This window comes from Asparagus officinalis, chromosome 6 (genome assembly GCF_001876935.1).
Source record: "Asparagus officinalis chromosome 6, Aspof.V1, whole genome shotgun sequence".
Taxonomy (NCBI): Eukaryota; Viridiplantae; Streptophyta; class Magnoliopsida; order Asparagales; family Asparagaceae; genus Asparagus; species Asparagus officinalis.
The window spans coordinates 68,293,177-68,317,993 of NC_033799.1; the positions used below are offsets into that span (position 1 = coordinate 68,293,177).

Genomic DNA, 24,817 nt, shown 5'->3' on the forward strand with positions numbered 1-24,817 from the left:
AAATGAAGATTTGCTTTCATCAAGAGGTTAGAACCCTCTTGAATTAGATTTATTTTCATGCCTTGTAGAGTAGAGCAGATTTACTTTCATGTCTTTATTTTCTTATAATTATTTTATAGTATATATTTATTTTCTTGCATAGCGTAGATTTTATTTTCTTAAACTATTCGCCAAGAGGCTAAAGCCTTTTTGGGAATTAGTTTTTATTTTTTTTCATTCTTTTCCTTTCATTCTCTCACTTAGAGGCTAGAACCCTCTTTGGAGTTAGTTTTTATTTTCATTCTCTCCCTTTTTTTTCTTTTTTTCTATTTTCTAAGATGTAGAACTAAAACTTGTAGGAATTCTAGAATTGCATGCGATTAGTTTAATTTCTTTTATGAATTCTGAATTACTCTCTTATGTTTAAAATGATTATGTTTAGGATAATCAACTAGAGAACTAATTGGTAGGAGGAATTCTAGAATTACTATTTACTTGTTGTTCTTTTCATAAATGTTAATTTTACTTAGATAATAATTTGATAGGTTTTGCTTTCCTAAAGTGGTTTGACAGTCTATACTTAATAAATCTGAAATAAAATGTGATAAAAAAAATAATTCATAATTTATAATTGAAATTGACTAATGGATTTAATTCTAGATTCTTCATATTTTTAATTGAATCATTCATCTTTTAATTTATTGATTTTTCTCTTTATTCTTGATTTTTCTTTATTTGATTCTTGATTTTATTTCTTCATCTTTCTTCCTCCCCTCTCACTCTAGTTTTGTTTTTATTTGCATATAGTCACAACTACTCTACTCATATCTCTCCACAATCACACATTTATCACTCCTAATTGTCACACACAACTTAAGAATCACTTTTGATTAATTCCTACAACATTTTCCTCACGGGATTCGATATTTTTCTATACTATAACTTGAAATTGCACTTGCAATCTTGACATATTAATAAACACCATATCAAGTTTTTGGCGTCGTCACCGGGGAATGTGCTTATAAGTAGAATTTTTCTATTTTGATTCTTTAACTTGTGTGTCTTATTGTGAAGAACCATTTTGCGATTGATGATAAAAAATTAAAGATCTACTTGTGGCAACTCTTCTTTGTAGTACTTTTAATTCCACCCATTTAGTTAGTTCCTCACAAGTAGAGACAATTAGGATCTAAAAAAAAGAAAAAAAAATTTACTTTTGACAACCATAATAAAATTCAGCATTCACTTGGATATTTATTATCAAGATATAATATTAAATAAGGGCTCTCTTTCTCGTATTTATTTGATTGTTAACCCTAATCAAAAAATAAAAAAAAATCTTTTTGCATCCTTTTATATTTGCTTTTAATTTCTAGGGTTGCATTGTATATAGTTAGTTGGAATTCACCCAAGTGATTTGAGCATCTTGATTTCGCACACACTTAGAAATATTCTTAAGGGTAAAAACCCCATAATCAAGATAATGTGAGGGATTTAATTACCCTTTTTCTTAACCCACAAATCACTAATTCCTCACTACACAAACGCAAGCCTTTTAAAAATGATTAGACGTTGCCCCTAAGGACTCGAGCTCATTAAGGATCAATAAATTCTTAAGTGAACCGGTTAAAGTTTACTTGAATTCGTTGGTGTCTAAGGCAAGGTTTAGGGGTTGCGTAAAGCGCTCCGCAAGGAACGAGGCAATTAATTGAATTTTGATCTCCCTCTAGTACTATGCTTACCTGGCTAACTGACCAAGTAAACTCCAATCTTTTCACTAAAGAAATTTATTGTTAGGAGCTGGTCTAGTTGAGTTTAGGCTTAACCCTAGAATTTAAAGTTATTGACATAAAGTGATTGCTTTTGATTCGTTTTAGTTAGTTTTTCCTTCTCCTTCTTGTCATTATCTTTTTGATCTTTTAGTTTTTTCCTCAAAAAAAAACTTATTTTTTTTCTTAGAATTTTTTTAGTTAAAATTTTTTAAAAATAATTTATTTTGGTAGGGTTAGGGATAGCACCAATCGTTTAATTCATGCTGAACTATCTTTTGAATGGCTAATCCACCTGTTCTTCAATATATGTGTTACACAACTAGAAATGCAATCCCATCTTACATTAAGCTTTTCGAGGTAAATGAAACTAATTTGGAGCTTAGAGCGCATTACATAAACATGCTTCTAAAATTATTAGAAAATAAAATTAAGACGCTTACATCTTTATCTCTGAGTGTGAGGAAGTTTGTTTTATGATTAAGATTAGAGAACTATCTGAGGATGCGATTAAGCTTAGATTTATTCATTTTGCTCTTAAGGATAAAGCCAAGAAATGGCTATATGGCTTACCCACAAATTCTATCTCAATTTGGGATGAATTTGTTACCGTTTTTCTGAAGAATTTTTTCCCTATTCACAAAATAGTTATGCTGATAAACAGTATTCAGAACATTAACATAGTCCTGGGAGAGCCATTTTGGAAGTATTTTGACAGGTTTTACTAATATTATTCTCCAATGTCCTCACCATGATCTAGAAAAGTGGCGATTATGCTAAATCATCTATAAAGAATTGAATTATTCTTCAAAAACTTTCTTAGAATCGATGTGCCAAGGGGATTTCATGAAGAAATATACCGATAAAGATTGCGAATTTTTAGAGAGTTTATCCGATAAAACCATACAGTGAGAACATTATGATGACATAGTTTCATTAGTTCCCAAACCCAAATTTAGGTGTCTTTCCTTAGAGTTAAATATTACCTCTGAAGCAAAGAAAGTTACAATCCTGCGCAGGTTAGAAGCCTTAGAAATTAAGAAAGGACCTCCAGCTCAAATCAACCATGATTCTGCCTCAGGTTGTCATAACCGTCTTTTCCCAACTCATGTTTTAGAAAGATGTCCTCTTTTAGGAAACAATCAACTACTAGGTCAGGTAAACGCTGCATTCCAACATCCCTTGAATGACCTATTTTCTCCAACCTACAATCCAGGTTGGAGAAATCACCCAAATTTTACATGGAATCAGGGAAACTTCTCTAGACATTAAAACTTTACTCTCACTTCAACCCAATAATTTCTTAAGGGTAACACAGTTTGTTTCAATTCCCAAAATAATTTTCAACAACCAAGTCCGCCACATCCAAATCAGTCTCCTCATCATTAATCTGTAAATTATATTCCTCCAAGTTTTGATCATGATAAATGTCTCAATGTTTTAGTAAAAGGTTTGGAGACCATGAATAAAGCTTCGACAAAGTCCACCAACTTGTTAACTCAAACATCAAACACTTTGAATTTATTCATGCAATTAACCAGATTAATTCTCAATTCCAACACCTAAATCATAGCTAGGTTAGAAACTCAACTTGGTTAACTAGCTAGTGTCATGAGTGAGAGAGAAAAAGAAACATTTTCGAGTCAACCCGTGACTAACCATAAGGACACGGGATCAAGTTCAAAATACTAAGCTTAAATGAATGTAATCCATTCCCTACAGTCAGGAAAACATGTCGATAATCAAGTTAGAATGCCTTCAAGTTGAACTCTTGAATTTAAACAAATTCTCTCTCCTTCTGATAACTCTATTCAGCAGTCACCCCTTCTAATGAACAAGAACCTGATCCCAAATCTGAGAATAATTTTGATAGATTAAAACAAGTTGCTCCATTTCCGGACAGACCTAGACCTAAGAAATACTCTACTCAGGAGAAGAAGATCCTATAAACTTTCAAGCATGTTAAGGTCAACATTTCTCTCCTAGATGTAATTGAACAAATTCCTTTTTACATAAATTTTTAAAAGATTTGTGCACTAAGAAGAGAAGAATAAATGTTCCGAAGAAAGTCTTCCTTGTTGCCAATATCAGTGATATACTCTCAAAGCCCATACCTTTTAAACATAAGGATCCAGGTTGTCCTACTATCTCATATGATTGGAAATAGTTTCGTTGATAAAGCACTTTTAGACTTAATGACCAGTGTCAATTTGCTTTCTTATTTAGTCTACTAGCAACTAGGTGTGAGAGAACTCAAACCAACCAGATACACTTTACAGTTAGCTGATAGATTTGTCAACGTTTTTATGGGTGGGATAGAGGATGTTCTGATTAAGGTTGGAGATTTTATTTTCCCAGTGGATTTCATAGTCTTAAAATACAGGTCATTTTAAATCCCAAAGGACAGATACATGTCATCTTAGGAAGACCGTTCTTAGCTACTTCTAATGCTCTCATCAACTATAGAACTAGTCAAGTGAAGCTATCCTTTGAAAATTTGACTACTGATCTCAACATGTTTAATCCAGGGAACCAACTAAATAATCAACCTCTAGAAATAAATTACATTCAGGAAAGTTCAATTGAAGAGTTAGAATAAGAGAATGAGTTAGACAAGAGCATTGAGGAAATCTTTGTTGATGACCTAAAGATTCTTGATGGGTTAAATCAGGTCTTTCAGAATAAAGGAGGTGTGTTAGATACATGTTTATCTAATCTTAGTTTTGAAGAACTATTTGAGGATGAACTTAGGATCCAAGAAAATAAACAACAACTAAATTTTCATACCCCAGCTATGAATCCTAGCTTTGAGGAAATTTTTAAAGAACTAGTTGTGATCATACAAACTTTCATCAATAAGGAACCTAACTTCAAATCTGAAGTTTTTATAATGCATAAAACCATTGATACCTAGTTTCAATTGTTGTAGAAATTATTGAAACCTTCAGAGTATACAGAGTTTAAGCACCTTTTTTAGTTTATCATCTTAGACTTCTTTAAAACTCGGGGAAGAATATTCAGCAATAAGGTAGGGGTGTGATGTAGAATATGGGCCTTTTATGTTCAATCTATTATTCAACATCTTCACTTTTTGTCTCATAATAAAAAGAATTTATTCTTCTCTCATTTGAGAGTTTCTTGTTCTTTAAAAAAAAAGAAAAAAAGATGTAAAAAAAGTAAAAAAGAAGATAAAAATTTTGACTTCATCCTCCTCATACCAAAGGTAATTATAGATTTTTATTATTTTATCATTGTTCTAGATCGATCAAATAAATATAAGTGCTTCATTTCTTATCTGTTTTATTTTGTGCATTATAGAGTTTGCATTGAGGACAATACAAAATGTCTTGATATAAATATTTTTCAAGATGTATATATATATATATATATATATATATATATATATAAGACAACAAGTTAAAGCATACCAGGTTCGACTAAACAATTTAGGATTGTTCAAAACCCAATTCATAACAATTAAGGATAAAATAGAATTGTATTACATATATGTCTCGCCTAGTGTCATTAATGGGACCAATTTGGTGCTATATCGAGAACCAATTATTAATCAAATTAATAGTATTAATTAACATATATATATATATATATATATATATATATATATTAAAAAACTAACTTTGCAAAAGAAGAGTGTGAAAAATAGGCACCAATAAAAACTCTCTTGAAACTCAATGTGATTCTGTCTTCTAAGCCTAAGCCTAAGTTGACCAATTAATTAAGTCTAAGGATTTTTTGTATTCTTAATGACCTAAGCCCAATCGTGTTTAGATTCATTGGCTCAAAACACGTTAAATCGTCACTTAGAAAGTCTAACGAAGTATAACAAAATCACCAAGGGATAAAGAGTTAAAAAAACATACTAACAATGTTTTTATATATATAGTTATATTTGTATGTGTTCTTAAAAAATAATTTTGATTAAAATACTTGAAAATTATTTAAAACAAAGAGTTAGCATGTTTCTTTTAAAACTTTTAAATTAAACATCTAAGTTAGACTTGATTTTGTATATCTATAATGAAAAGATTTTCTAAGCGATTTGCCTTATAGTTATACATCAAATGTTTTCTTGAGTAAAAACTAGCTTTAAATAGAATGGTTAAATATATCAATTAAATTAATTGTTAACTAACTTCTTTAATTTGGCAAGTTAATCTAATTTTATGGGTATATTCACTACAAACTCTTATGAAATTATAACTCGCCCTTTAGAGTAACCTAGGAGTTTAAAGGCTTGTTGAATGCGTTAAATACAACCGCGTTTCCTAGAAAAGTGAGTTCAGATTTTTTTCCTTCTTTGCTAGAAGACTAGCAAAAGTTTAGGTGTGTGGGTATAATGAAAAGATTTTTTTTCCTTCTTTGCTAGAAGACTAGCAAAAGTTCAGATTATTTATTTTATTTAAATAAAAATATCACTAATAAACATGTTTTATCTTAATTTATAGGTTAATAAACAATTAATGAATAAAAGCCCAAAATAATCAAACTCATTAATTTTCTACCATTTATTGAAGACCAAATATGAAGACAAAGGAAGATCCAACAAACCTGAAGGATCCATGAAGAAATTGAGTCAAAAAATCATAAAAAACCAATCTGTTGCAAACCAATCAGCCGGCTAGCCGATTGGCCAATCGGTCGTCCAACCGATTGATTCACAAACGAAATTGTTTTATGGCTACGATTTAATCCTTGATATCCCACTAAAATCTATGGGTTCTCATTTATTGTTGTAGGCTTTAAATAGGGGTAGAGGCTGAAGGGTTTGAGAGTAAATTTTTTTTGTAAAAACTTATTTTGGAGAGGAGGGTTACTCTTAATTGAGAAGATCTTTTAAAATAAATTTTTTTTATTACAATTAATAAAATAATTTTTTACTTCTTTATATTTTTCTTTTCTTCTCCTTGTTTGATGATGAAGATGAAGATGAGATGAAGATGAAGAATTATCTTCCTTAAGAGGCTAGAACCCTATTGAAATATAAATTTTCACTTTTCTCTTTTTATTTTTATTATAATAATTTATTTTCTTGCTTTAGATATTCAAGGGGCTAGAACCCTCTTGAATTAAATTTATTTTCATGCATTATAGAGTAGATTTACTTTCATCTCATTATTTATTAACAATTATTTTGTAGTATAGATTTTTTTTTCATAGTTTAGATTTTATTTTTTTTCACTATTCGCCAGGAGGCTAGAACCCTCTTGGGAATTAGTTTTTATTTTTGTTCATTCTCTTCCTTTCATTCTCTCACTTAGAGGCTAGAACTCTCTTTAGAGTTAGTTTTATTTTCATTCTCTCAATTTTATTTTTTTGCTTTTATTTTCTAAGATGTGGAACTAATTCTTATAAGACTTTTAAAATTACATGAAACTAGTTTAATTTTTTTATGAATTGTGAATTACTCTCTTGTGCTTAAAATGTTTATGTTTAGGATAATCAACTAGAGAACTAATTGGTAGGAGGGATTTTAGAATTACTATCTAGTTGTTGTTCTTTTCATGAATGTTAATTTTACTTAGATGATAATTGGATAGGTTATGCTTTCCTTAAATGGTTTGATAGTCTATGCTTAATAAATTTAAAGTAAAATATAATAAAAAGAGAATGATTTATAATTTATAATTAACATTGATTAGTAGGATTCAATTCTAGATTCTTCATATCTGTAATTGAATCCTCCATCTTTTACTTTCTTAATTTTCTTCTTTATTCTTGATTTTTCTTTATTTGATTCTTGATTTTATTTCTTCATATTTCTTCCTCCCATCTCACTCTAGTTTTGTTTTTATTTGCATATAGTCACAACCACTCTCATTATATCTATCCACAATCACACATTTATCACTCCTAATTGTCACACATAAAACTTAAGAATGCTTTTCGATTAATTCCTACAATAGCTTTCTTGTGAGATTCAACATTTTTCTATACTATAATTTAATTGTGCACTTACAATCTTGACATGTTTACAAACATCACATCATGCTGCTTATTTCTATATTAATAATGATAAGCTTAGGGCAAAGAAAGTTATAGTTCTTGGTTATGCAAGCGAGATGATGAGATGTGTAAAGCATTATTTCTAAGGCAAAGCTGTCGGAATACTCTCCAAATCTCAATAATGAATAGTGCTTTAGGTGTTGACTAGGAAGATTGAAAGGCTAGTCAATATTGGAATATGCAAAGAATGGCAATTTGTAGGGCTCATGCATGAGAAGATAAAACAGTGCATTTGTGGATAGCTTCTTAAAATTCTTATTTGGAGGCTATAAAACGGAATGTCCTAGTGTCAAGAAGGTTATCCTCTAGGTGAGAGGGAGTATCATCTTGGAACTTTTTAGTGATTGGCATTCTCAGGCTTCTTGGAGTGATGTGTTATGATGCTCTCTTGGGGCTCTTGAGTGATCGGTATTCTTGTGTTCCTTGAAAGATGTGAAATGCGCAAAGGTTTTTAAATTTCTTCCGTATAAAATTTATATCGTTGGCATTGGTTATATTGGTTTGTGAGATAGTTGATATACTATTGAGGGGCCATAGATGTAAGCATGTTTGTCCTGAACACGTAATTTTTTTTCTGTTGTGTTCGCGCTTGTGTTTCTTATTGTGTGGTGCTTGTCTTTGTGCTCTCATAATTCCCCGATAGTGATACTAGAATTAAGGTTGTCAATGTTTGTTTTAAAGATGGAGCACATCGTAGGGAGAAGATTGTCAAGCATGATGGATGAGATGTTTGCAATGTTGTTGCCCAAAGTTCAAGGTGGAGGATTTGTTGTATGAAGCAGTTGCAGTCTTGGGGAATGTTGATATCTCATGGGTGTAAACATGTGCGAGTGTGGGCTCTGGTGGAGATGGCTAGCAGTGAGTGAAAGAACTAAGGCATGCGATAGTGAATGGCAATGCATATGAGGCTTAGGACAATGAGTGGAGCATTGAGGGGGAAATGTAGGGATGGTTGTCATTAAGAAAAGAGCATGTACAGCTCGGATAGCAGAGTAACGGTGGTCAATTGTAGTGGATGTTGGTGGTGAGTCCTGAAGGTCGATGGTAGCAGTTGGAAACAGAGGCAATCACAACGGTAACTATTAGTAATAGAGAGCAATCACGAGGGCATCTCACTGACACCAATAGAGGACCAACAACCGACGGAGTCAATATGACTGGTAGAGGTGAGAGGTTGGTGTTAGCAGCAGTGGGTCACACTGAAGTATTGGAGATTTGAGTTGAGAGAAGAATTGTTAGGATTCTCTCCAAATCTCAGAAATGCAGAGTGCTTGAGGTGATGGCTTGAAGATTGAAGCACTCATGCATAGAAAGATAAAACAATGCATTAACTGTTAATTTCTGCAACTTCTTATTTGGAGGCTATAAAAAGAATTGTGCTAGTGTTAAGAAGGTTATCCTCCAAGTGAGAGTAAGGATCCTCTCGGAACTTTTGAATGATTGGTGTTCTTAGGTTCTTTGTATGATGTGGTGTGCTGATGGCCTCTTAGAGCTCTTGAGTAATCGGTGTTCTTGAGTTTCTTGAGAGATGTGAGATGTCCGGGGGGTTTTGAGTTTTTTCCATGCAAAACTTGTATCACTTGTGTAGGTTGTATCAATTGTATTGATTTGTCAAGATAGTGGATATTCCTATTGAGGGACTGTGGATGTAGACATGTTTGGGTAAATCATGTAAAAGTTTTTTGTGTTGTGTTTGTGCTTATACTCTTCATTATGTGGTGCTTGTTTGCATGCTCCCATAATCCTCCAACAAAATCTAAAAGCAGAGTTCAACAAGTGTTTGATTTATACAAAGAAAAAAAATGTCTGCATGTTGCTTAGAATGGTAGTTTAATACAAAGACCATGAAAACATTATTTGAAATGCGGCAGATTCAGGGATGCATCTATACATCAAGTAAACGAGTTAATTATTAAAGGTAAAGAGGCTCACTGTTCAGTTTAAAGAAAACTTCATATGTTTTGAAGCGTCTCTGAGACAATGATGTTTAAAGTTTGATAATTTGATGATTGAGCATGGTTATGTTTGTCATTAAAAGCGCAATAATAGTTATGTTGCGTAGTTCACGTGATGATGATGTTTATTGCATAGCTAAATAAATGAAAATTGATAAGTCAAAACCTAAGCTCAATTTTTTGAAAGAGTTTGAGATGAAAGGATTTTTTAAAGGAGTTTTAGACAAAAAATTTAGAGTATTAAAGGGGGTTTAAGACTTAAAGATTTCAAAAAATTAAAAGATATGTAAAATTAGTTTTATTTTTGGATCAAGAACGCTTTGAATCGGCATTTAGGATGTGAAACATTTGAAGATTTATTGTTTCTCATTATTATTTTTTATCATAGTATCACCTTAGATTGAGGAAAAGAAAATGTACATATTGGGGCAATTGATGCGTAAATGAGAAAAAAAGAAAAAATGTACATATATTATGTCAGTAGCCTAACTTTGTTGAAAAAAAAGTGGGCGGGCCCCTCAAACCAAATTTTAGGCACCGTCCCTACGTAAGTTTGAAAAATTAATAGTTGCACGATAAAATAATATTATTTTATTAGTGCATAGTATTTTTAAATACTATAAATAGGTCCAAAACTATTAAGAAAAAATTCATTCCAGAAACAACTCCTCATATAGAAGAGTGAGAAAAAAAATAAAGAGAATATCTCACTGTAGAGAGAGATTGTAACTCCAAAGTTTCTTCTCATAGTGGATTCTTCTATCATTGCCTGTGGTTTTTAACCCAAATTTATTTAGGGGGTTTTCCACGTAAATCTGTGTGTTCCTCTTTTTTATTACTTTTACTCTACTATTACTGCGATCCGGTTCTATTGGGTCCCGAGTTCGTCCTAACAAGTGGTATCAGAGTATGGCTTAGGGTACATATATCTACTTATCGTATGCTCTGTGGCTGCCATCAAAGGTGGATTCTCCACATCAGAAAATAAGTTAGATTATCATTTACCCTTTGAAGGTGGTGTGTATTATTCACGAGTATAATATTGTTTATAATATGGCACTATTCACAAGTACGGTACTATTTACTGATACGGTTACTGTTCATAATACAGTTACTATTTACGTGACTATTTACGTGAAATAGTAAGAAGTTGTTGTTCGTGGTAGAAGCAATGGCGGCAAAGTTTGGGATTAAGAAATTCAACGGGAGTAATTTCTCTCTGTGGAAGTTGATAAATGCTATCTTGAGAAAAGATAATTGCCTAGTAGCCATCAGTATAAGACCGGACGACATTATAGATGATAAGAAGTGGAACGAGATGGATGTAAATGCTATTATAAATCTTCATTTAGTATTAGCAGACGGGGTGCTGACAAGTATAGATGAGAACAACAAAGGAGATCTGGGATACTCTAACAAAGCTATATGAGGTAAAATCCCTGCACAACAAAATCTTCTTCAAAAGAAGACTTTACACTCTGAGAATGGTGAATCTACATCGATGACCGACCACATCAACACCCTAAACACACTGTTCTCCCAACTCACAATGTTGGGGCATAGAATTGGTTTGAATGAATGTGTAGAACTTCTACTTTAGAGTCTACCTGACTCGTATGATCAACTCATCATTAACCTAACAACCAATGTCATCATGAATAGTCTAGTCTTCGAAGACGTTGCAGCCGATGTTCTAGATGAAGAAAATCGGCGCAAGAACAAGGAAGATAGGCATGCATGTTCACAATAAGCAGAGGTCTTAACGGTGATGAGAGGAAGATCAACGGAACGTGGCTCCAGTAGGAGTCATACCTATGGTAGATCAAAATCACGAAGTAAGAAGAATATCAAATGCTACAACTATGGCAAAAGATGGCACGTCAAATCGGAGTGTTGGCACAATAAGAAGAGTGGTGATAAAAAGTCTTCAGAGAAATCAACATCTTAAGGATGCGTTGTCAGCACATTAGATGGTAAAATTTTATGTAGTAAAGTAACCACTATTGATGAAGGCAGAAATAGATTTGTTAATGTCTGGCTTCTAGATTCAACAGCCTCCTAACACATGACCTCCTGGAGAGAATTATTTCACAAATACGAACCTATCTCAGGAGGATCTGTATTCATGGGGAATGATCATGCCTTGGAGATTTTTAGTATTAGCATTATAAAAATCAAAATGTTTGATGGTACAATGCGCATCATTCAAGATATGAGACATGTGAAGGGCCTGAAGAAGAATCTATTGTCTTTAGGATAATTAGATGAGCTCAGGTGCAAGACCCATATTACAAACGGGATCATGAAGATTGTTAGAGAGGCGCTTGTTATCATAAAAGGAGAAAATATAGCTGCAAATCTATACATGCTCAAGGGAGAGACTCTCCAGGAAGATGATTCATGTGTGGCATCAACCAGCCGTGGAGAAGAACAAACCATGATGTGGCATCGCAAACTAGGCCACATGTCAGAATGAGGCTTGAAGATTCTCTCCGATCAGAAGCTGCTTCCTGGACTTAATTCGGTAGCTCTTCCCTTCTGCGAGTATTGTGTTACAAATAAGCAGCATTGACTAAAGTTTAATACATCGAGTTCTAAAAGCAATGCTATTCTGGAACTGGTTCATTCTAATATATGGCAAGTACCAGTTACATCCATAGGAGGAGCAAAGTACTTTGTGTCCTTTATTGATGATTACTTCAGGAGATGTTGGGTGTATCCTATCAAGAAGAAAGCGGATGCGTTCTTAATCTTTAAAGCCTATAAAGCATGAGTCGAGCTTGAATCTGAAAAGAAGATCAAGTGCTTGAGGTCAGATAATGAAGGAGAGTACACAGACGGTGAATTTCTTGCATTCTGCAAGCAAGAAGGCATCAAAAGATAAATCAGTACTGCTTATACTCCTTAATAAAATAGAGTGGCGGAGCAGATGAACAGAACTCTGTTAGAAAGAACAAGAGCTATATGTTGGCAACTATAAATTTTGATAAAATATTTTGGACGGAAGAAGTAAAAACCGCCTGTTATGTGGTGAATCGATCTTCATCAACTGCAATATAATTGAAGACGCCGATGGAGATATGGACTGGCAATCCAATCGATTATTCTAACCTCCATATATTTGGAAGTCCAGTGTACGTTATGTACAATGCCCAAGAAATTACAAAGCTAGATTCAAAACCTAGAAAATGCATATTCTTGGGGTATGTTGATGGAGTAGAGGGGTATCGCTTGTGTGATCCCACTGCCCACAAGGTTATCATCAGCAGAGATATTATCTTTATAGAGAACTAACTACAAAATAAAGAGAAAGAAAACAGTTCAAGGAAGGACTCATAGACTGTAGCTGTTTAGGTAGAAAATGATCCAAATTCTTCTGAAACAATACCGGAGCATGATGTATCAGAACCAGTCGAGTCTGAGGCTCTAAAAGTTCAAAGGTCAACTCGTGAGAGAAGACCACCGACTTGGAACTCGGAGTATATTACGGAGAGTAATGTTGCATACTGTCTTCTAACAGAGGATGGAGAGCCATCAACTTTTCATGAAGCTAGAAATAAATAACACATATGTATCTTTGTTGATGGCAGCAATGCAGGAAGAAATTGAAGCTCTTCATAAGAATAAGACTTGGGTACTTGTGTCACTACCACAAGAAAGGAAGGCTATTGGAAATAAATAGGTCTACAAGATCAAGCGAAATGGAGATGATCAAGTGGAGCGATATCGTGCTAGATTGGTAATAAAAGGATATGCTCAGAAAGAAGGTATTGACTTTAATAAAATATTTTCTTCTGCAGTTCGACTTACAATAGTCCGAATAGTCCTGACTATGAGCGTTATGTTTGATTTACATCTAGAACAGCTAGATGTGAAAACAATATTTCTTCATGGAGATCTTGAAGAAGAAATTTATATGCTCCAACCAGAACGTTTTGAAGAAAAAAAAAAAAACTTGGTTTGCATATTGAACAAATCTCTGTATGGTCTAAAGAAGCTGTTAAGGTGTTGGTACAAGAGATTTGATTCATTCATTATGAGCCTTGGATGCAACAAACTTAATTCAGACCATTATGCATATTTCAATAGGTTTGGTGAAAATAACTTTGTTATCATATTGTTGTATGTTGACGACATGTTGGTTGCAGGCCCCAACAAAGATCGTATCAAAGAATTAAAGGATTAGTTAGCTAGAGAATTTGAAATGAAGGATTTAGTATCTGCAAACAAGATTCTAAAGATGCAAATTTACCAAGACAGAATTAATAGAAAGATTTGGCTTTCTCAGAATAATTATTTGAAGAAAATCTTGCGACGCTTTAATGTGCAAGATTGTAAGTCAATTTCTACCCCACTTCCTGTTAATTTCAAGTTATCTTCTAGTATGATTTCTAGCAATGAAGAAGATATGATGGAGATGTCTCGAGTACCGTATGCATTAGTAGTGGGAATGTTAATGTTCTCTATGATTTGTACAAGACCAAATATTACACAAGTAGTGGGAGTGGTTAGTCGATACATGACGAATCCTGGTAAAAAGCATTGGAATGCTGTAAAGAGGGTTCTGAGATATATTAAGGGAACCTCAAATGTTATATTTTGTTATGGGGGATCAGATTTTATTATCAATGGGTATGTTGATTCTGATTATGCAGGTGATCATGATAATAGCATCCACCACATGCTATGTGTTTGCACGTGCTGGTGGAGCTGTAAACTGGGTTTCAAAATTGTAGTCAGTTATGGCTACTTCAACAATAAAAGCAGAATATGTAACAGCTACACAAGCTAGTAAAGAGGCGATGTGATTGAAGATGATGCTGGAGGAACTCGGCCATGAACAAAAAGAAGATTTCTCTATTTTGTGACAGTCAGAGTGCTTTGCATTTAGCAAGAAACCCAACCTTTCATTCAAAGATAAAACACTTTCGAGTTCAGTACCACTTCGTTCGTGAGAAAGTGGAAGAAAGAACAGTGGATATGTAGAAAATTCATACAAAAGATAGCCTAGCAGACTTTTTGACAAAGGCAGTCAATACTGATAAATTTATTTGGTGTCGATCCTCTTATGGTCTGTCAGTGACATGAGCAACATGAAGATGACAAGATAGAAAGAATAGTGTGAAGATATGATTGATACTCAATCAAATCTTCAAGTGGGAGATTATCAGCTGCCTAACTTTGTTGAAAAAATTGGGTGGGCCCCACAAACCAAATTTTAGGCACTGTCCCTACCTAAGTTTGAAAATTTAAAAGTTTCATAGTAAAATAATATTATTTTATTAGTGCATAGTATTTTTTTCTAACACTATAAATAGGTCCAAAATTTTTAAGGAAAAATTCATCCCAGAAACAACTCCTCATATAGAAGAGTGAGAGAAAAAAAAAATAGAGAGATTATCTCCTTATAAAGAAAGATTGTAACTTCAAAGTTTCACCTCATAGTGGATTCTTCTATCATTGCCCATGGTTTTTACCCCAAATTTATTTAGGGGGTTTCCACGTAAATCTGTGTGTTCCTCTTTTTTATTAGTTTCACTCTACTATTCCTGAGACCATGTTCTATTGGGTCCCGAGTTTGTCCCAGCATATTCATGTAATGAGAAGCATAACTTAGGATATCTGCGTTACCGAATTATATATCGCACATACAATTGATATTGCATGATAAATCTAAAAAGATTTATGGAGCCGGAACAAATACTTCAGTATTTAGAATATTTTCTAACGTGTTAATTCATCTTTTAATATGAATATATATAATATGATTACAAAATTCCTAGTTATTGTGATTAGACAGTTTGAATAAGAGAATCTGTGATTCCTTATGTAGTTACTGTTTACTACAAAAACAAAATATATGACAATAAAACAAGTAAAGGAAAAAAACCTCATTGGTTGAACAACTTAGTCTATAACACTAAGGTGTGATTACAATATTTTGCAACAGCCATTGTGCAAAAAATTGAGGAAGCATCAAATTGTGTCACAAAAGAACCAATCATATAAATTATTAGTCCATCAATTTTGAAATATGGCTTGCAGTTGAAAGGATACAACAAAATAAGATTTAGACATGGATCCATCTAGGACTTTCTCGCGGACATAGAGCTACAACAAATGATACCCACCAGCATAATGTTCTATAGAATTCGGTAGGATACGACAGTATTCCAATAGGACCCAGTCAGAAATGTCTGAGACCAAAAACATAATTCAACATTTTAAGCTTGCTTTTCGGCAAACCGAGTTTAACTGAACTCAGTCAAATTTAGAGTCGGGTTTCTAGTTTTCAGATCTTTGTATATATGGTCAAAATTTGAGCTAGGATTTACTGGAAAATTCTTGTATGAAATTACTTGATAAATAAGGATTATTTCCTTATGTCAAAAGGAGGAAGGCCAAAGGACAGAGAAAAAGAGAGTATTCTTGTTATGATTTACAAGAGAAAAGAGATTATTCAAGTAAAAATTTACAAAAAATCGGAGGGATCACTCTTGTAAGGAAGGATTTGGATCCTCTCCACTACAAAAAAGTAGTGGAGAGACCACTACTTTTAATCTCAAGCGTTGATTATTTAGTAGGCGGTTATGATACAATCTAAATCTAATACTTACCATACCCCCGTGTATTGCACTCATTCCTAATTTGCACTAAAAGAAAAAATCATAACCATCAACTAGATAATCAATGGTTGTGATTATGTAGTGGTCCCTCCACTATTTTTTTTGTAGTGGAGAGGATCCAAATCCGGCATATTGCCAAACAAGATAAATATTTTAATGTTTTCCGTGATTGTTTGGTCCTGACTTCATCACACTGTTATTTGCAAAACCCAAAAGTTAAAGTAGGATCTAAAGAAAACTCTAACATTTGAGTATCATAGAGATATTGATTGTAAAGCAAAATGCTTAACAACCGTGAGTTAAAATCATGATAATTTGAAGATTGATATCACAAATAACCTTGGCAAAAAACCTAACCACAGGTCAATGGTGAAACAAATGGAAATAAGGACCGTATGTGCATTCATAGATATCACAAATAACCTTGGCAAAAAACCTAACCACAGGTCAATGGTGACCGTGTGTGTACCCTCTAATTTGAAATGTAATGAAAATATATGCATACATATTTGATTTGTTATGTCATAATGACCAAATATTGTGAGGATGTATATGTGCATTCATATGTGAGTTTTGTGAACCGAAGTGGACGTGGGGACCACCCACGTGAGAGAAACCCAGCAGCTCCGCGTGAAGAGATTTTCCGCATGAACCTCGGAAATAGCCAGGCCCACCCGAATCTGCTATAGACTATATATATCAACATAGTACTTATCTAGGGTTTTGAGCAAGGAGAATTATTTTTCGGCGTGTGCAGGAGGTTTGTAAATCGCTGCTATCTCTTTTTGGTGCTAGGCGGCTACAGCAAAGTGTGTGAGGAGTTCTTCCGGAGAAAAAGTTTCGGCTGTCCGCACTGTGCACGCGGAATTGTTTGGCGACTGCAGCAAGAAGAAAAAGAATAGTAGCTGCAGTTAAGGAGATTTTGTGTAGTCCTTTTAAGGGTTTTGTGTATCCCTTTGAGAGAGTATTTGTGTGAGGGATTTGAGTAATTGTTTGAGGGTTTAGGTTGTGAGTGATTGTAAACCCTAGTTGTAATCTCTCCCTCTATTAGTAGATCTCCCCCCTCCTTGCCCCGTGGACGTAGGCAATTTGCCGAACCACGTAAAAATTGATTGTACTGTTTTTGTGTGATTTGTAATAGCTTTTAGGATCCCTCGACAGGTCAGTCCTAGAACTGATGAGAGGAAGAGCCGATATCTCACTTGGTTGAGATATCCGCTTCAGATTCTTGTCTCCTTGGTGAGACGAGAATTCTTATTGCGATCTGACTCTCTTGTTGTGCTGCCGAAGTGCTGCCGAAATTTTCGCTGCGCGCAACAAGTGGTATCAGAGCCCAGATTTTAGATCTAGGGTTTTTTGGTGGAGGAAGATTCTTGTGTGAAGCTTAGTTCTTGAAGTTCTCAGCTTCGGTGGAGATAGCATTAGGAGTTGCCGTTGGAGATTTTGCTTTCCTCTTGTGGATAGGAGATCTATTTGGAATCCGATCTAGGGTTTAGTTTGGTGGTTCCTAATTCTATCAAATTTGTTCTTTCTCTACAATTTGGAGTTAGTTCGCAATGGGAGAAGAAGGTGAAAGCAGCAAATCGATGGCGGGTACAATACAAGTTGGTTTTCAAAACACCAAAATAAGTGTGATGAAATATGACGGAAAAATCAACTTTGGTTTGTGGATGAGCGACGTACAGGATGCGCTCAATGCTCAAAATTTGGAAGAGACCATCATGGTCCACGAGAGGCCACCTAAATATGAAGAGGCGGTATAGTACTTCAGGAGAGGCCTTGTCGACGAGAGGTAGAAGCCCATATCCGAAAGGTGGTAATAGAGGAAGGTCAAAGTCTAGAGGCCGCCACCAATTAACAAAGAACCAATGTGCATTCTGCAAGGAGCAGGGACATTGGAAGAGAGACTGCCCGAAGCTCAAAGAGAAGGAGAATAGCAAGAAAAAGGGCCCGAAGGCCAATGAGGTGAACATTGCGAAAGGCGATGATTCCGATGATTCGTGCTTTTCTCTACTGATTACTCCGGAGGTGAACCATGTGGATGCATCAGATTGGATGCTTGATTCCGGCGCTACCTTTCATGTGACCCCTAGGCGAGACTGGTTTGCATCTTTTGAGAAAGTCGACGGGGGCGTTGTTGTCATGGGAAATGATCAATCCTGTGGCGTTTGTGGGATAGGTACCGTACGGATTAGGATGCACGATGGAGTAGTCCGTGAGTTGAAGGAGGTGAGATTTGTTCCTCAACTGAAGAAAAATCTTATCTCAGTTGGAGCTTTGGAGGCGAAGGGATTCAAGGTGACTTTCGAAAACGCTGTAGCGAAGGTTACTAAGGGATCATTGGTGGTGATGAGGGGAGTCCGCAATCGGAATTTGTATTATCTGAAGGGAAGCACCGAGATTGGCCAGGTTGCTTCGGCTATTTCAGAAGCGGACATGAGCAGACTTTGGCACTATAGATTGGGGCACACAGGTGAAAAGTCACTGCAGGCATTGTGCAAGCAGGGGCTATTGAAGGGAGCCAAGAGTGGGAAGATTGAGTTCTGTGAGCATTGTGTTCTTGGCAAGAAGACGAAGGTGAAGTTCGGGACTGTCATTCATCAGACGAGGGGCATCCTGGACTACGTGCACACAGACGTTTGGGGTCCCACCAAGACTGCATCACTTGGTGGTCGACATTGGTTCGTCACGTTCGTTGATGACTATTCTAGGCGTTGTTGGGTGTACACCATGACGAAGAAGAGTGAAGTCCTAAATTTGTTTGTGGAGTGGAAGAATAGATTAGAACTGCAGACTGGGAGAAAGATCAAGACGTTGCGATCCGACAACGGTGGTGAGTATACTTCTGACCCCTTTCAGCAGCTATGTCGAGACGAGGGCATAGAGAGACACTTCACGGTTAGTCATACACCGCAGCAAAATGGGGTGGCAGAGAGGTTGAATCGGTCTTTACTGGAGAAGATCCGATGCTTATTGTCGCAGAGTGGTTTGGAGAAGATCTTTTGGGCTGAGGCACTTACATATGCGAGCCACCTCATTAATAGGCTGCCTTCATCTGCGATTGAGGGGAAAACCCCTATGGAGATGTGGTCGGGAAAGCCAGCACATGACTATGACCAGCTCAAGGTATTCGGGTGCCCTGCATATTATCATGTTAGAACTGATAAATTGGAACCTCGAGCTAGGAAGGCCATATTTGTAGGATTCAAGCGTGGTGTCAAGGGATACAAGCTTTGGGATCCAGTTGATAAGAAGATTGTGCTGAGTAGGGACGTCACGTTTGATGAGGCTTCTATCTTGAAGCTTCCTAGCTCTCATCAGGTGGAGAGCGATCCGACGGAGGAGATATATCAGGTGGTGGAGATCGATGCAGCTCCACATTGTCCAGATGGTACAGTATCCATGCAGGTGCCGACTGAGGTGACGTCAGGCGAGCACGACGGTGATGCGGAGGATACGGGTACTCATGAGCAGGATCAGGGACCGACGGCTCAGGTTCAGGATTCTATTGCGGCTAGGAGACAGAGGAGAAACATACAGATGCCAGCACGGTATGCTGACACAGTTGCGTATGCACTTCCGGTGGAGAGTATCGATGAGATGATACCTACTACTTTCAGAGAGGCCAAACAGAGTTCGGAAGCTGTTTCGTGGCAGGTAGCTATGCAGGAGGAGATGGAATCTCTTCATAAGAACGATACATGAGAGCTGGTTGAGCTTCCAAAGGGGCGGAAGGCAATTGGTTGCAAATGGGTATACACGAAGAAGGAGGGCATTGAGGGCACTCCATTGAGGTTCAAAGCTAGGTTAGTTGCGAAGGGCTATGCACAAGAGGAAGGTATTGACTATAATGAGGTTTTCTCTCCGGTGGTGAAGCACTCTTCGATTCGGATTTTGCTAGCTTTGGTGGCACAGTATGGTTTAGAGTTAGATCAGTTGGATGTGAAGACGGCATTTCTTCATGGTGATCTTGATGAAGAAATATATATGACTCAGCCATTGGGATTCCGAGCTGCAGGGAAAGATAAGTTGGTTTGCAGATTGAAGAAATCGCTATACGGTTTGAAACAGTCTCCTCGACCGTGGTATAGGCGATTTGATGGTTTTATGCTTGGTCATTCGTACACTCGGAGCCAGTTTGATCCTTGCGTATATTTTCGCAAGTTGAAAGGAGGTGCGTACATCTATTTGTTACTTTATGTCGATGACATGTTGGTTGCCTCTATTTCCAGGTCGGCCATAGATGAGTTGAAAGTTCAGCTTTCAAATGAGTTTGAGATGAAAGACTTGGGTGAGGCGAAACGCATTCTAGGAATGGAGATCGACAGAGACAAGAAGAATGGTAGAATTTGTTTAACACAGGTGGCTTATTTGAAGAAGGTCCTACAGCGATTCCATGTTAGCATGGATACGAAGCCAGTTAGTGTACCATTGGGAGCCCATTTGAAGCTTTCAGCTGGTCTTTCACCAAAGTCAGTTGAAGATCGTGAGTTGATGTCGAAGACTCCATATGCGAGTGCGGTTGGGAGCTTGATGTACGCAATGGTATGTACGAGGCCAGATTTGTCACAGGCGGTAAGCATGGTATCGAGATACATGCACGATCCAGGAGTGGGTCATTGGGACGCCGTGAAATGGATTTTGAGGTACATTCGAGGTACACTCAATGTTGGTTTAGTTTATGAACGGGACACTACAGGTGGGCAGCTATGATCGTGAGTTGATGTCGAAGACTCCATATGCGAGTGCGGTTGGGAGCTTGATGTACGCAATGGTATGTACGAGGCCAGATTTGTCACAGGCGGTGAGCATGGTATCGAGATACATGCACGATCCAGGAGTGGGTTATTGGGACGTTGTGAAATGGATTTTGAGGTACATTCGAGGTACGCTCAATGTTGGTTTGGTTTATGAGCGGGACACTAAAGGTGGGCAGCTATGCATTGGCTATGTTGATTCGGATTATGCCGGAGATTTGGATAAGCGCCGGTCTACGACGGGGTATGTGTTCACTTTGACCCGTGCGCCGGTGTGTTGGAGATGCACCTTATAGTCGACGGTGGCTTTGTCTACGACGGAGGCAGAGTATACGGCAGTTACGGAGGCTGTGAAGGAGGCTATTTGGCTTCGAGGACTTTTGGAGGAACTTGGTATATCGTAAAGGTCCGTCACTATTTATTGTGATAGCATGAGTGCTATCTATTTGGTGAAGAATCAGGTTTTTCATGCGCGGACGAAGCACATTGATGTTCGTTATCACTTCGTTCGAGATGTTCTTGAAGATGGTGATGTGGAGATTATGAAAGTCCACACGAAGGATAATCCGGTAGATATGCTCACTAAGGTGGTTCCGAGCAACAAGTTTATTCATTGTCGAAACTTGTTGCATATTCGTGATTGTTGAGGCCGTTGGTGGCCATTTGGATGAACTACGTTCGGCTTGATTCCTTGGGCAAGAGGATACGTAGGCAGTCTTTCAGATGCAGCCGGTTTGGATTAGTTGATTTTGATGGGGGTGAGATTGTTTGGACTCTCGTTCGGGTTCTCGACTTGTTGCGGATTGAGTTCGTACTGGTCACAATAAGTGAGACATTTGGTTGCTTTGGTGTCGGCTCAGTTTTGGAAAAACTTCACCGAGGTGGAGAATTGTGAACACGTGAAGGTGGGGACCATGTGATTAGTTCAGCGGACAACGTGAAAGGCCTTGGTTGGTTTTGTCCAGCGGACAAAGTGAAAGGCCCACCCAATAGCCTATACAAGCCTATATATATACTATTTGTTTCTAGGGCATAGAGTAGCAAGGAGAGTTTGTTTGAGGGTTTAGATTGAGTGATTGTAAACCCTAGTTGTATTCTCTCCCTTTATTAGTAGATCTCCCCCCTCCTTGCCCCGTGAACGTAGGCAATTTGCCGAACCACGTAAAATTGGTTGTACTGCTTTTGTGTGATTTGTAATAGCTTTTAGGATCCCTCGACAGGTCAGTCCTAGAACTGATGAGAGGAAGAGCCGATATCTCACTTGGTTGAGATATCCGCTTCAGATTCTTGTCTCCTTGGTGAGACGAGAATTCTTATTGCGATCTGACTCTCTTGTTGTGCTGCCGAAGTGCTGCCGAAATTTCCGCTGCGCGCAACAAGTTTTACGTTGATTTATGTATGGTACGGCCCTAAACAAGTTGCATTTTATTAAGAAGCAAGTGACAGAATTAGACACAAAGAGGTAAGAGTTTATGTGTCTTCTTATTTCAGTTGTTATAAATGTACATACATAACTATTTGAATTGTGCTTGAGTAGTTAAGTGTAACATGCATGTTTGCGATGGTGTATTAATCTTTTGAATTATCATTGTTTGATTTGTTAATACATGAATTATATTCGCGTCTACAACCGATTTATTGTCTTTGCTGTAAGATAAGTCTGTCATCATGCAAAATATTCGGACTACACCTCTCTAGGGAGCAAAAAAGAATCCTCTGATACATCACTGAGATATTGTCATGGTCTTTCTTTTTACCCATCCATCAACAGTACTCTTCTAAATTCATTTGATGCACATTAGGCTGCTGATTCTCGTATGATAGATCATCAATCATCAGAGCTTATACTTTTCTTGGATCAAACATGCTTGTGAGGACTCCAAATTAAGATTCAAAGAAATATGGTAAGCCTAAGATGGGCCGCTGTGTCTTAATATTTATCTCTTTCTATACTGCTTCCGCCGATCGAGCTTCATTTGTTATGCTATTTGTTTAGAGATTTAAGTCTCACTTCACACTCCCCACAAAGGTTGACTGGTATAACGTTTCAGCAGTTCGTGTGGCAATCAATCTGATCTTTTATGTCGGGTCCTGCCACATGGAGATTGATCACCACTTCATTTGGGGATTACTTGCTTGTTGTGCTCACCATGCTCATTATGCCCCTTTTGATCTGCAACTTGCAGATATTTTTACACAAAAGGTCTAACAAGGGAACGGTTCAACCTTCTTCCACCCGCGCTCAATCGCCACTGTGCAACCCCTCGCTTGCAATCCAGCATATGTAGGAGGGGGTAAAAGATATCACAAGACACATGCCGCGTATCTTGTGATGTCGTGAAATATTCCTAAAACTACTAAAGCCATTAAATCATGGTTAGTGTGAAGAATGTGAAGGGTGAAGTTACCTAAAATATCTCCCCTAGAGAAAGCCATCATTAATTATATGAAATATTATAAAATATGTAGTTTCCCACAAGTAATCTCCATCGACACAAACATTTGTGGCCTTCTTCCAATATGATCTCTCTTCTCTTTTCCACACTTTTATGTTAATTAGTAAACCCACTAGTCCAATACATCTTCTTTTTTTTTTTCTTTTTCCCCTCTCTTAACTCAAGACTGTCACTGCGTTGCCTTCCAACCAGGCCTTTGCTTTTTCACTTGTTACATATGCTTCCTCGGTTTCCTGTCAACAAAGAGCAGCTTGCTTACATGCTGTTAAAATATGAATACTGATCCAGTCAAAGGAACTCTCTCTCTCTTTCTGCAAGTCCCTACTGAAATAAATCCTAGCTACTTCAGCAAACATATATAGTAACGAGAAACCAGGGAACGAACATATATTTGAAGATGTGATGTTCATTAATGCATGGAACACAAAAACAGTATGTCTATACTTCCTTTGAGCAATAAAATAAATACGAAAGAAGCGACGGCAAACGATAGAAAAAGGGTGGCGGCTGTCATAACATAACCTGGTGCTAGCGAAATCATAGAGCCTGCCGGTGCTAGAGAAGATCACGAGCCCAACCTCAGCGTCACAAAGAATCGCCAGCTCCTTAGCCTTCTTCAGCAGCCCATTCCTCCTCTTTGAGAAGGTCACTTGTCTGCTCGTCGAGTTGTCGATCCTTCGGATAACAATCTTTCCCCTCCCCATGCTAATCGAATGTCGATTAATCGATCAAGAATCCTATAAACAACTAATACATGAGCTAGCTGCATCAGATCTAGGGAAACAAATTAGAGTAGGAGATGGAGGAGATAATAGCAGCACCTGAGACTGGCTTCTTGGTTGGTGGCGTCTCTCTCTCTCTCTCTCAGATCTCAAACTTAGAAATGGGGATATTTTGTTAAATTAGATATTGTTCTAGCGAGCCCTCTTTATTTTCCTTTTTTGAGTTTGGATGCCCTAATTTGATAAAGGAAGAGCACGTTTCCCACTTGTTGTTTAAAGGTACTTGCCGAGGTTTTGTCATTCAACTGCCTCCGACTGCTAGATCGCTGACGCATGTTCCTCCTTTTCAGGTGATTGGATTCCATTTTTAGTACGTACTGGGGTTATTCTTATTTATTAACCTTTCTCCTCATGTGAGGAAAGCATATACTAATTTCGTTTTTAAGTTTTCTTGGATATTATTTTTAAATAGTTTCAAAGGCTAAAGGCTAAATTATCAATAGGATATCTCCCTGATCTCTCAAATTAT

At 36.7% G+C, this 24,817-nt stretch overlaps 1 protein-coding gene across 2 annotated transcripts in view; it reads right to left on the reverse strand.

Moving 5' to 3' along the window:
- The window catches only part of LOC109846378 (MADS-box transcription factor 23-like), a 41,377-nt gene extending 16,847 nt beyond the window's left edge, over nucleotides 1–24,530 (reverse strand). For both annotated transcript variants that reach the window (XM_020415611.1, XM_020415610.1), the window contains exons 1-2: nucleotides 24,388–24,530; nucleotides 24,089–24,303 (exon numbers count right to left, since the gene is read on the reverse strand). In XM_020415611.1, coding sequence (XP_020271200.1) covers nucleotides 24,089–24,270 — 182 coding nt within the window. In that variant the 5' untranslated portion in view covers nucleotides 24,271–24,303; nucleotides 24,388–24,530. The remainder of the gene's footprint in view (nucleotides 1–24,088; nucleotides 24,304–24,387) is intronic.